Raw genomic sequence first — 11,919 nt, forward strand, 5'->3', positions numbered from 1 at the left:
GTGGGCCAGGTCCCCAGTGGGGGCGTATATGAGAGGCATCTGATCAATGTTTGCCTCTCCCATCAATGTTTCTCTCCCTTTCTTCCCCTCTCTATAAAAATAAAAGAGAAAATCTTTTTTAAAAAGAGAAAAAAATTATTCAGCTCATGTGCAGTATGACTTGTGTACTTTGCATACTATATTTCAAGCAAAATGTTTTCTTTTTAAAAATATATTTTATTGATTATGCTATTACAGTTGTCCCATTTCCCCCTTCACTCCCCTCCACCCTGCACACCCTCTCCCACCCACATTCCCCTGCTTTAGTTCATGTCCATGTGTCATACTTATAAGTTCTTTGGCTTCTACATTTCCCATACTATTCTTACTCTTCCCCTGTCTATTTTCAACCTACCATCTATGCTACTTATTCTCTGTACCTTTTCCCCCTCTCTCCTCCTCCCACTCCCCTGTTGCTAACCCTCCACGTGATCTCCATTTCTGTGGGTCTGTTCCTGTTCTAGTTGTTTGCTTAGTTTGTTTTTGTTTGTGTTATAGATGTGGTTGTTAATAATTGTGAGTTTGCTGTCATTTTACTATACATGATTTTTATCTTCTTTTTCTTAGATAAGCCCCTTTAACATTTCATATAATAAGGGCTTGGTGGGGATGAACTCCTCTAACTTGACCTTATCTGAAAAGCACTTTATCTGCCCTTCCATTCTAATGAAAGCTTTGCTGGATAGAGCAATCTGGGATATAAGTCCTTGTCTTTCATGACTTGGAATACTTCTTTCCACCCCCTTCTTGCCTGCAAGGTCTCTTTTGAGAAATCAGCTGACAGTCTGATGGGAACTCCTTTGTAGGTTACCGTCCCCTTATCTCTTGCTGCTTCTAAGATTCTCTCCTTCATTTTTACCTTGGGTAATGTAATTATGATGTGCCTTGGTGTGTTCCTCCTCAGGTCCAACTTCTTTGGGACTCTCTGAGCTTCCTGGACTTCTGGAAGTCTATTTCCTTTGCCAGAATGGGGAAGCTCTCCTTTATTATTTGTTCAAATAACTTTTCCACTTGTTGCTTTTCCTCTTCCCCTTGTGGTACTCTTATAACTCGGATGTTGGAATGTTTAAAGATATCCTGGAGGTTCCTAAGCTTCTCATTTTTTTAAATTATTATTTCCCCATTCTTTTCTGTTTGGTTGTTTCTTTCTTCTTTCTGATCCACTCTATTGATTTGAGTCCCAGCTTCCTTCCCATCATTATTGGTTCCCTGTGCATTTTCCTTCATTTCTCTTATCGTAGCCTTAATTTTTTCATCTAATTTGTGACCAAATTCAACCAATTCTGTGAGCTTCCTGATCACCAGTGCTTGAATTGTGCATCTGATAGGTCTGCTATCTCTTGGTTGATTAAAAGTATTGGCTCTGCAGCTTGATTTGTACTTTCATTTGAGCCATTTTTTTTGTCTTGTCGTACCTATTACATATGAGGGGTGGAGCCTTAGGTGTTCTGTAGGGTGGGGCAACCCACATCGCTGGGTTGTGACATTGTATGTGGGGGCAGGGTTCGAGAGAAAACAATGGCGCTTGCTCCTCTCTCCGAGGGATTTCAGTCCCCGCCACCGCTTCCCCCAAGCTAACTGGGCCTTTCTAGTGCTAATTCCCATGTGGGTGGGCCTGTGCATGTTCTAGGACCCGGTGGGTCTCTCCAACGAACTCTCTTGTGAGGCTGGGAGTCTCTCCCATCACCTCAACCCCCACAGGTGTTTTCAATCAGTGTCCCGAGGCTTTATTTCCCGGCTCTGGGACCCTGGGTTGCGCCATCTGTCTCACTGCCCAATTTCACCTGGTTTATCTGTGCTCGAATGTGGCCTGGACAGCCAGGTGCCTTGCATGCAGTGCCTCGCTTGACAGTCGCTGCCTCACTGGGTCTGCCAGCTGTCTGTGCGCCCAGGGTCCGCCCGCTGCGGTCTTGGGCCCAGGATGCCTTACACCTCTGGTGTCACGGCTTTTTGTGCCTCGACCCCTCTCCACCCAGCTTCCCGACTCCACCCCTCCTGCCAGTCTGGATGAATGTGTATATTTTAACTCCTTGGTTGTCCAACTTCCATACAGTTCAATTTTCTGTCAGATCTGGTTGTTATCTTGTTTCTAAATTGTTGCTGCCCTTATTTTAGTTGTGTGAGGAGGCAGTGTGTCTACCTATGCCTCCATCTTGGCCAAAAGTTGTTTTCTTTTTTTTTTAAGATTGTATTTATTTAGCCCTGGCTGGTGTGGCTCAGAGGATTGAGCGCAGGCTGCGAACCAAAGGGTCGCTGGTTCAATTCCCAGTCAGGGCACATGCCTGGGTTATGAGCCAGGTCCCAGTGGGGGCCACGTAAAAGGCAACCACACATTGATGTTTCTCTCCCTCTCTTTCTCCCTCCTTTCCCCTCTCTCTAAAAATAAAATATTTTTTAAAAGATTGTATTTATTTATTTTCAGATAAAGGGGAAAGGAGGGAGAAAGAGAGGGAGAGAAGCATGATGTGCAAGGGAAATAGTGATCGGTTGCCTCTCTCATGCCCGCAAATGAGGACCTGGCCTACAACCCAGGCACGTGCCCTGACTGGGAATTGAACTGGCACCCCCTTGTTTCACAGGCCGGCATTCAATCCACTGAGCCACACCAGCCAGGGCCCAAAACGTTTTCTTGCTTATTGTCTAGAGCACTCTTCCACCAGACTTAGGCTTCAGGGGTGGGGATCTTGTCTGCTTGCTCACTGCCGCATCCCCAGAGTGGGGCGCACTGCTGGGCACACAGGAGGCACTCGAGTAAGGATGCAATGAAAGCAGCCAGACTAGCTTCAGGGAGAACCTAGGAGGCAATGGCAGTGACCTTCAGAGAGAAGACTAGATTGAAACCCTGACTAGAGCCAGAATGAAGAGGAGGAGGGAGCTAAGACTTCAGAGGTAAAGGTAAGGTAGTGGGCTTACTGATTTAACTTTCCAATCACTCCTTATTTCTCCTAAGATTAAAACCAGTCTTCTGGTGGCCCTAGAGCCATATGTGATCTGTCCCCACTTCCTCTCTGACCCCTTCCTACTCCTCCCTCAGTCCCTCCACCCCAGCCCCTCAATCTCCTGCTCATCCTGCACCTTCCAGCTACGCTCCCACCTCAGGGACCCTGCACTTCTAGTCCTCTGCTCCGACACTCCTCCCAGGTTTCCACGGTGCCCCTCACCTCCTTCAGGTCTCATCTCCCTGCTGTGTCTCATCAGAGCTCCAGTCACCCCTGACAGTCCGTGTGTCCCACTTGTTTATCTATTACCTAGCTCCCCACACCACTAGTTTGTGAGAAGCAGCGTTCCATCCCTTGATTTTAACTGCGGCACTTCACGCTGCAGGTGGCTGCGCTCACCAACAAGGGCCCACCCACGTGGACACCCATGCCGCCCCAGCCCCGCCAAGTTGCCCCCGACCACTCCCTCCAAATCCTCTGGCACTGACAGCCTCCAGCTGGAGCCAGCCCCCCGGCTGGCGGGCGCCAGCTCCTGGCAGAGGGGCCAGCGTGTAATTAGAAACTCTTCAAGCTCCCTAATTGCCAGTTCCTCTCCCAAAACGGGAGGCTGGTGCTATTCTGAGCAGCCCTTGTTGCTGGCTCCCTGAGGCCTGCAGAGAGGAGCAGGCCGAGAGCAGAGCCAGGCTGGCACTGAGGTGGCCCTGGAGAGGCCTGGAGAGGTCAGAGGGGACCGCATGGCAGAGAAGGGCTGGCCAGTGACCAGCGATCAAGTGCAGTGAGGGCTTCTGTTCCTCAGGGCCCGGCCGGATCCTCGGCCCAGTCTGCACTGTGGCCCCCTCTCCACCTTCCTCCAGCCCCTGCTCCCACCCATGCCCAGAACAATGACATCGAACGGCCCATTCATTCTTTATTCAGGTAGCATACAAATCACTATAAAAACTTTACAAAAGAGCCTTAAGGAGCTATTGCCACCACCGCCCTTAGCCCTTGAGACCCCAAGCAGAGGAGGAAGAGGAGAGAGGAAGGAAAGGGAATCCTGGCAGTGTCGGCGTCTCTAAGGACTAGCAGGGAGACCAAGGTGACAGGGCATGGGACCGAGGGGGGGCAGAGGCCAGTGGGCCTTGGGCAGGTAATGACTGAGGCCGTTGTGCGATGCTCAGCCTCCACCCACAGAGCAGGACAAGGCTGACCCACAGTGTCTAACCCCAGGACAGGGCTCTTCCCCCGAGTCACCCCCAGGGCCTGCCTCTCCTGTCCCCAGCCAGGGCATCCAATCCCTCCTGTCCACCCCCCTCTGGTAAACAAACAGAGAAGTACCCCAGCCCATGTAAGGAATAACCCACCTACCTTCCTGACAGAAGTGGGTCCACAGCTGCCCCTCCTCCCTGCCCCACCCCACCCCAAACTCCCCAGAGGAGACAGAGAGAGTGGCCCCTCTCCTCCTCAGACTGCCTGCCCAGCCCCCCACCCCTAACCCCACAAAGCTGTTGGGAAAGAGTCATGTGAACTGAGAGGCTGGTCCAAGCAGGGACTCAGGATGCTGGAGCCCACAACCCCTCACTTGGGGCTGCTAGGCTGGGGGTCCTCCTCCTCTAAGGGGGGCACCAGTTTCAAGTCAGGGCCAAAGGGCTTGTCTCCTCGGGGCAAGGCTTCCAGCTTCTGGAAGGGGTCCCTGTTGTCAGGCGAATCCTGCTGCTCTTTGTGCTCTGGCTGTGCACCAGGGTTGGGGTTCCTCACGCTGCCCACAAAGAGCGGCAGGCTCGTGGTGTCCTCGAGGATGAAGAAGAGGAAGGGGCGGTTCACGCTGAAGGAGGAGAGGGACATGCGGGACATGGCAGAGCTGGTCGCCGCAGCCGCCTCCACGCCTGCCTCACTGAGCTCCAGCGTGGACTGATGCTGCACACTGGACACCACCAGTCCTTGCTCCGAGATTCCGCGCAGGTCTGGGGCCAGAAACAGCTCCTGCAAGCCTGCCCAGGGTGACAGATGGCTGGTCAGAGCTGCCTGCTGCCCCGCAGGCTGCCGGGCCCTGCCTGGGAGGGTGTGAGGCATCCTGACCAGGGAACAGCTGGAACCCACAGATCCCTGGCTAACTCCTACTTAACCTTGAAGTATCAACTTAAAGGTTACTTCCTCCAGGAAGCCTTCCTTGATCCCCTGCTCCAAAGTCCTGACAGGTGCCTTTTCAATGTTCTTCTGGGTGAAATGGAGAGAAGCCCTATGTCTTATTACTTATGCTGAATCATAAGTACCGACTCCTCATCTGCCCACTCCATTAAACTGAGCTCTTTGTACACAGAGGGCTCCCACTGCCTAGCACAATGCCGCTTGCAGGAGAGCCAGCGAGGCTCACACACCACCCCTGGCTGATTCTCTGCAGCGCTGTCTCAAGGAAGAGCAGGTCCCCATTCCCTAGCCCGCCCAGCACACACCAAGACAGAGGCCCAGGGCCTCCCATCAAACCCTCTCACCTTCTTAAGCCTCAGAAAAGGCAAGGACACGAGGCTAGCTTTGTCCCTGACCCCCCACCAGTTGGGGGCTTCCTCCTCACCCAGCCTGACCTAGGTGGTGGCCCCATGCCCAGCCTCCTTACCCAGCTGGCTGAGGGTGGCCACCAGGTCCAGGTGATATTTCAGACGCAGCTTAGGCAGCTGGACCTTGGTGGGCCTCTCCCGCTGTAAGGGCTGATGCAAGATGTCCCAGCTCAGGTTGGCCAGCACCTGGGACACGTTCCATTCAAAGGAGGTGGGCATGATGACCACGAAGCTCATGTTGTTCTTAAAGGGGAAATGAGCCACCTACAGACAAAGGATGGAGGCAACATGAGGACCAGACGGCTCGCAGACCAGGGTGGGTCTGGGCCAGCACGAGCTTCTGAGACCAGTGGACTGGGCGCCAGTCCATCCTTCTCAGGTATGATCACACCTCCCCGAACCACCGGTTCCTCACCTGTAAAGTGGAGTAGCACTCCCTGCCCACCTTGCAGGTTGGCATGTGACCAAAAGAGACAGCACTTTTAAAGCTTCTAGCAGCCCTGGCTGGCATAGCTCAGTGGATTGAGCATGGGCTGGGAACCAAAGTGTCCCAGGTTCGATTCCCAGCCAGGGTACATTCCTGGGTTCCAGGCCAGAACCTCCAGCAACCGCACATTGATGTTTCTCTCTCTCTCTCTCTCTCTCTCTCTCTGTGTGTGTGTCTCTCTCTCTCCCTCCCCCGCTCCCCTCTCTAAAAATAAATAAATAAATAAATAAATAAATAAAGCTTCTAGTAGAATGTCTGCCCTTCGGCCCCGTCAATAAATGGCATTTCTCTATCTCTTCATCTGCTACTACCTGCTAGCCTTGGGACTTGGGGTAAAAAATTGCCTGTGGTCCCCTTTCCATTTCTCCATGTATTCAATGGACATGGTTTGTTAGTTTTCAAACTGCGCCCTAGGTTCTACAGAGCAGCTGCTGCCACAGGTGGTCCTCTCTCTACCCCTCTCACCTACAATAGCCCTGTATATTTGCTGTGACTTGGGCTAAGATTTTATGTGAACAGGTTTCTGCCACTCAGGAAATATGAAAGCCACTGGGCTTGATGGTCTCTTGCAGTTCTCAGCAGGCCCCACCGGCAGGACCCCTACGAGTGGGAGGAATACCAGCATCTGGCCGCCAGGCTGCCTACACAGTGCCTGAGAGCAGGGAGGACAAGGAGTGGAGACAGAGGGCGAAGGAAGAGTGGGCAGGAGATAGCCTGGAGGGAAGGAGCCGCAGCAGGAAAACTGGTCGGGATGGTAAACCAGACATCCGCCTTTCAGGGTGAACTGGAGAGAAGCCGGGACGCTGCTGCCTGGTTCTGGTTCTGCCTCGCTGCCCACCGCCCTCAGGAGGGCTGCGGAAGCAGATGCGGCCTCGCTGGAGCCTCGCTGGAGCCTCGCTGGAGCCTCGCTGGAGCTAGACAACACTGCCGTCTCAGCCCGTGGCCACAGGCACCAGTTCTTCAGACCCATCGATCAGTGATGAAGCCGAAGGGGCCCCATTTAGGCCAGGAGCAAGGGAGTCTACACCTGAGATGGCTCGGAATAGCACTCTGTCCAACCAGAACGTTCCATCAGGATGCTGATAAATCCATCCCAGTCAGACCCTCGCTTCTAAGGAGTACTGCCGGACACCCCAGGGGTGGGGGTACTGAAGCCCCAAGGGGCTGCATGGCCACTGAGTGCCTGCCCCACAGCCCATGGTCTTTGTAATATAACCCCCACAACCAGGGATCACCGGGACCTCCACTCAGTGCCCCTCCTCAAAAAATGACCACTTGACCTAAAATAACTGCCCCAGTCACTAATACATCACCCTTTAAAAATGTTTTCCTTCGTAACACTTGTCACTAACTGAAATCGTCCTGCTGATCTTTGTGTGCTCATGTGCTGTGCGCCTTCCCGCCAGAGAGCAGGGAGCAGGGCGTCCCTTGTGTTCCGCTAACTCCCAGTGCCTAGAAGAGAATCTGGTGCACAGCAAATGCTCAATGTCACCTTGTTGAATAAATGAGACTCGAAGAGCCTGGAGTCCCAGCCCCCTGGGTGGGGGCATAGTGAGACCTTTCACAGCCACATGTCCCGGGGACAGGACTGCGGGGAAGGTAGAGACACGCCTTCCCACCCCTGAGCCTGCTCCCTAGCCTGCCTAATCCCTTCCCCACCTCCCAGCTCCTGGGCCCGGCCTGGGCATCAAGGGTGACCTGTATCTCAGGCTGCTCCAGCAAGAACCAGTGCAGAGGGTACGTGAGGGCCTGCATCATGTCCACCGGCACCGTGAACTGCTCATCCAGGTGGAAGGTTTCTCTCCGGGTGAGGCTCGGGTCAAACTTGCTCTTCCAGAAACCTGCATCCAGCAGAGGGCAGGGGCCACGTAGGCTGGGACCAGGGTGGGTCCTACATCACCAGGCTCTTCCCCATCCCACCCAGAACCCCTCGAGGGACAAAAGGTGAGGGCCAAGACCCCAGAGGGTGCTGTGCCAGTTGAAACACAGTTGATCTGAGGTCTCTTTTCTTTTGCAATTTTAAAACCTGGGTGCACATTTTTCCCATGCCCTGCCACACTCTCAGGAACATCCCCTTGGGCCTTTCTAGACTCAGTTTCCTTCTAGGGTACTCCCTCCACAACAGTCCCATCCAATTCCTGGGCCCCTCCCTACCACACCGTTGCCTGTCTCCCACCCTGCCCCAAGTGACAACCCAGAGAAGTCCCTGCCTCCTTGCTCAGCCTTGAGGAGGAAGAGGGACCCTCAGAACAAAGGCTGCACAGCCAGCTCAGCCTACAGGGTGGGGGTCGGAGCTGCCAGGGTGGGCGTCCAGAAAAGAGGGGGAGCGTACCCTGGAAATGTATGGCATTGAGGAGGAGCAGCACCGTGTCATCAGATAACTCCGAGAGGAAATCCTCGATCTTCCCCTCCGTGGTCTCCTTCACCCATTTGTTGATGTTCGCCAAGTCGTCCCCCTTCCTTCCCATCAGGTTTATGGGCTTTGCGCCAAAGAGATGTTCTGATTGTTTCAGGAAATCCTCTTTGATGGGAAATCCTACACAGAAGGGGCCACAAGCTGCTCCCAGGGCTCAGGCACCACAATGGTTCAGTTGGCAACCTGAGGCCAAGCTCATCTCCCTTGCCCTGTCCCCCCCAGGGCACTGCCTAGGGACCCCCCTACCACCAGCACCTACCTTTCTGCAGGTACATCCTGGCAGCCATTCGGAATGCCCCAGGGCCCAGGTCCTGGCAGAGGCGGCTCAGCAGGTGGGGGAGGCAAGGCCCCGAGTCTGCATGCAGCACCTGCTGCAACCGCTGCAGTGTCTGGTTCTGCGCACCTGAGGGGACCCCAGCGGCTGTGGCCCAGGCCGGGTTCCTTCCCACCACCACTGTCCACCCAGTCCCTCTCGAGTGCCCACGGTGAGCACAGCCCTGGGACCACACACCCTCCTCATGCCCACTGAGCTGGTCTGAGTGCCAGCCCCCCCAGGTTCTACTTCCATCTCTGCTGCTGCTGACAGTCTGGGGGACCACGCCTGGCGAAAACTGTCATCCCTCTCTGGACCTCGGTTTCTCACAGTGAGACCCTCCAGTCCAATGGAGACATTGTAGCTATCAAACTCTTGCATGAAAGTCACCAGAAGCAGATCCCTGGGCCCAGCCCCTGGGAATCCAATTCACAGAAACTTGAGGTGGGCCCAGGATCTGCATTTCCACCAAATGTCCAAGTGACCCCGACAGAGGAGTAACTCTGAAGTAGTGGGTCCCTACTGTCCTCCCAGCTCTGCTGGTCTAGACAGGCGCTGCCACAGTACCTAGTGCCAGGTGAGACAGTGCCAGGGCCACACTCAGGGGCGACAGGACGAGGTTGGGGCTGGTGGACCTCTGGGCCACCATGGAGAATAGGTCTGTGGTGAAGGCCATCATGGCCTTGGCCAGCCTGTGGGTCTGCTCCGGGGTTGGGGCCGCCTTGCAGTCAGCCAGGGCCTTCTTCAGGGTGGGCTGGCCCCGAAGCTCCTGCAGGGATATATCAGGGGCCAGGGGGGCCAGGGGTCAACTCTGGGTTCTGTGTTGGAGATCTCCTTTACAGATCCATCCTGTACCTGGGGACAGCAGGGCCTTGTCCCAGTCCTGACACATTCTGGGGACTGGATCCCTTCCTCTGGTCCCTTTCACCCTTTCCCTTCAGTTCTCAGCCTCCAGGCCATGCCCCCCAGTTCCCTCACCCCTGCAGATTGGGCCCCTACCCGTGGGTCCCGCCCACTTTTTCCCAGCCCCACCTGGTTGTACCTGGTTGCCCAACTTGAGGAAGCTAAGTGGGGACAGTGTCTCCTGATTTGGCCCAATCACTATCTGAAAGGAAGGAGGAAGCAGGTGGAGAGGGACCTTCCCCCAGGTCCCCCACCCTGTACAAGCCACAGGCAGCACCCCTCAGGGCCTTCCTTCCTGTCAAGCCCCCTCCCTTCCCAGTACCTGCTGGCCCAAGGGCTCCGTGGCGCTTGCTGGAGAGAACTGTTGAACAAGGAATGAGGAAAGGAGGGGGAACCCTCTCAGAGCCACACCCTCCCACCCCCCACCCCTCTCTTCTTCCCTCTCAGATCTCTCCCACCTCCCTGCCCCACCAGACCCAGGCCACCACGCAGGCTCACCACAGAGCAGGGGCCGTGCAGGCAGGACAGGCTGAGCACCAGGAGCCCCCGAAGCAGCGCCATGTTCCTGTGCAGGACAGGAAGCCTGGGTTCCAAACTCGCCCCCCTCCCCACGTACTGTCACCAATTATCTGACCTGCTACCTGAGGCCAAGCCCACCCCCACCAGGGACCCGCCCGTGTGACCGCCAGCTGGCAGAGTCCCTCGGGGACAATGTCAGCTACGGCACCTGCCCCAGAACACACCCACCGGCAGTGGCTCTCAGCTCTGAGGGGTGGGGTCCCCCCGAACTGTGTCCTCTCTTACGTTTGCTGGTTTTTCACAGTTCGTGCACTGAGAATGTTTCGGTTCACAGGGGGGAAATAGTATCAAAAAAAGATCGTCCTCGTTCTTCAAGGCCTGGCATTGTCAGACCTGGGTTTGAACCCAGACTATGATCCTTGCTGGAGGAACTTGGGCATCTCCCTTAAAGCCCCTCTGGGCTTCTTATTCTGTAAAATGGTGGCATGAGTCCTTACCTCCGCCCACGGGTATTGTGAGGGCCAAAATAAGACAGTCTTTGTGAGCCCTGAGTACAATAGCTGGCACTCGTAATGGCTATTGTCAGCCTAGCCCAAGGCCCCTCTTCTGAGAACCCAGCCCTGTACTCAGCACCATCCCCAGATCTCTATCCTTCTGGCCCACCTTTTCTGGCTGGTCTGGTCTGGTCTTGTCCACAAGGGTGGACAGGCCAGTGAGGCCCTGAGGTCTCAGCAGGAGTGGTGGGTTGGCCCCGAGAGCCGTCCTGTTGACCCAGCAGCAGAACCCAATGAATGACTCTGGCCAGAGCCACCTTTGGACTTATGGGAAATGCTCTGCCCCAGGCGGTCTCCGGGAAGCCGGGCTGGCAGACGGTAGAAGGGGATGGACAAGTCCAGGTCTAGCCTCAGAGCAGGCCTCACACGCCCTGCCCCCGTCTCGGGGCCGGTCTTTCTGGGAGATCATTCTACTACCCCCTGGCCTCACCCCCGTCACACACAAGGGCCCTTGGCCCAGGCTCGATCCCCAGCCTGGGCTTTTGAATCTTTCTGGCCAGAAAATACCTCCAGTTTTTCAAGTCCTGAGGAGACTGCCCCTGGATCCCCCACCTTGGCCCCACATCATGCCAACAGGCTGGGATACAAGAGTCCTCCTGAATAAATTCATCCCGGACCCCCTCAGCCAGGTGGGCAGCTCCTACCTCGTCTCACCCGAGGAGCAGGCCGAGCCACCCCTCCCCTCGTACCTCTGTGGGCTCTTCTCTGTGCCGCACACAATGTCCCTCTGGCTCCGCTTGGGTGCTCCCCACACTCTGCCCGGGCTCCAGCCAGCCCAGCCGAGCCCTCTCCTCCCACCGGGACCTTTGCTCTCAGCCAACCCCTGCTCGGACTGCTTTCCCCTCCGGTAAATATTGACCTGCATATCCGTTAAACATTGATATGGGGCCACGAGCCTCTTTCCCACCAGAGCATCTAATCCTGAGTTGGCCGCCTGGAACCACACAGATTTAGGTCCCAGCTGAGCCTGGAGAAAGGAGGTTCAGGAGACAATGGAGGCAGCTGTCCTCATCTGGAGAGCAGATCCAGGAAGGACAGGGATCTTCCAGAGACCCCATTGGGGGGGAGTTACCCCCGCTTCAGTGGGGCTCAGAGAGGCTATATAGCCTGCCCGAGGGCTCAGTTACATCCAGATTCCTACTTCCAATGTCCTCTCTCTCCCCCACAACTGCCTCCCCGTTCCAAGGGGAGGGAAGAGGAAGTTGCAGGAGCTCA

The 11,919-nt window shown here is 55.3% G+C and overlaps 1 protein-coding gene across 2 annotated transcripts; it reads right to left on the reverse strand.

Annotated features, from left to right (window-relative positions):
* Positions 1-3,872: 3,872 nt before the first annotated feature.
* Positions 3,873-11,505, reverse strand: SERPINF2 (serpin family F member 2). Of its 2 annotated transcripts, none has more exons than XM_036034399.1 (10): positions 11,394-11,505; positions 10,130-10,196; positions 9,954-9,992; positions 9,771-9,833; positions 9,296-9,497; positions 8,675-8,818; positions 8,332-8,535; positions 7,698-7,840; positions 5,572-5,776; positions 3,873-4,948 (listed from the first exon to the last, which is right to left on the reverse strand). In XM_036034399.1, the coding sequence occupies exons 2-10, from the start codon at positions 10,190-10,192 to the stop codon at positions 4,536-4,538; spliced, it is 1,476 nt and encodes a 491-aa protein (XP_035890292.1). In that variant the 5' UTR covers positions 10,193-10,196; positions 11,394-11,505; the 3' UTR covers positions 3,873-4,535. The 2 variants fall into 2 exon arrangements, with proteins under 2 accessions (XP_035890292.1, XP_028376118.1); XM_028520317.2 differs by lacking the exon at positions 11,394-11,505 and adding an exon at positions 10,814-10,957 and having other exon boundaries at positions 4,536-4,948.
* Between the last annotated feature and the right edge of the window lie 414 nt (positions 11,506-11,919).

This window comes from Phyllostomus discolor, chromosome 8, assembly GCF_004126475.2.
Source record: "Phyllostomus discolor isolate MPI-MPIP mPhyDis1 chromosome 8, mPhyDis1.pri.v3, whole genome shotgun sequence".
NCBI lineage: Eukaryota > Metazoa > Chordata > Mammalia > Chiroptera > Phyllostomidae > Phyllostomus > Phyllostomus discolor.

What these genes read in the sequence shown, in the direction of transcription:
- SERPINF2 (XM_036034399.1), bottom strand. Translation starts at nt 10,192, where the DNA reads ATGGCGCTGCTTCGGGGGCTCCTGGTGCTCAGCCTGTCCTGCCTGCAC. An exon ending in CGGAGCCCTTGGGCCAGCAG is followed by an intron (nt 9,834 to 9,953) that starts GTACTGGGAAGG and finishes CCTTCCTTTCAG; the next exon opens with ATAGTGATTGGGCCAAATCA. An exon ending in TCCTCAAGTTGGGCAACCAG is followed by an intron (nt 9,498 to 9,770) that starts GTACAACCAGGT and finishes ATATCCCTGCAG; the next exon opens with GAGCTTCGGGGCCAGCCCAC.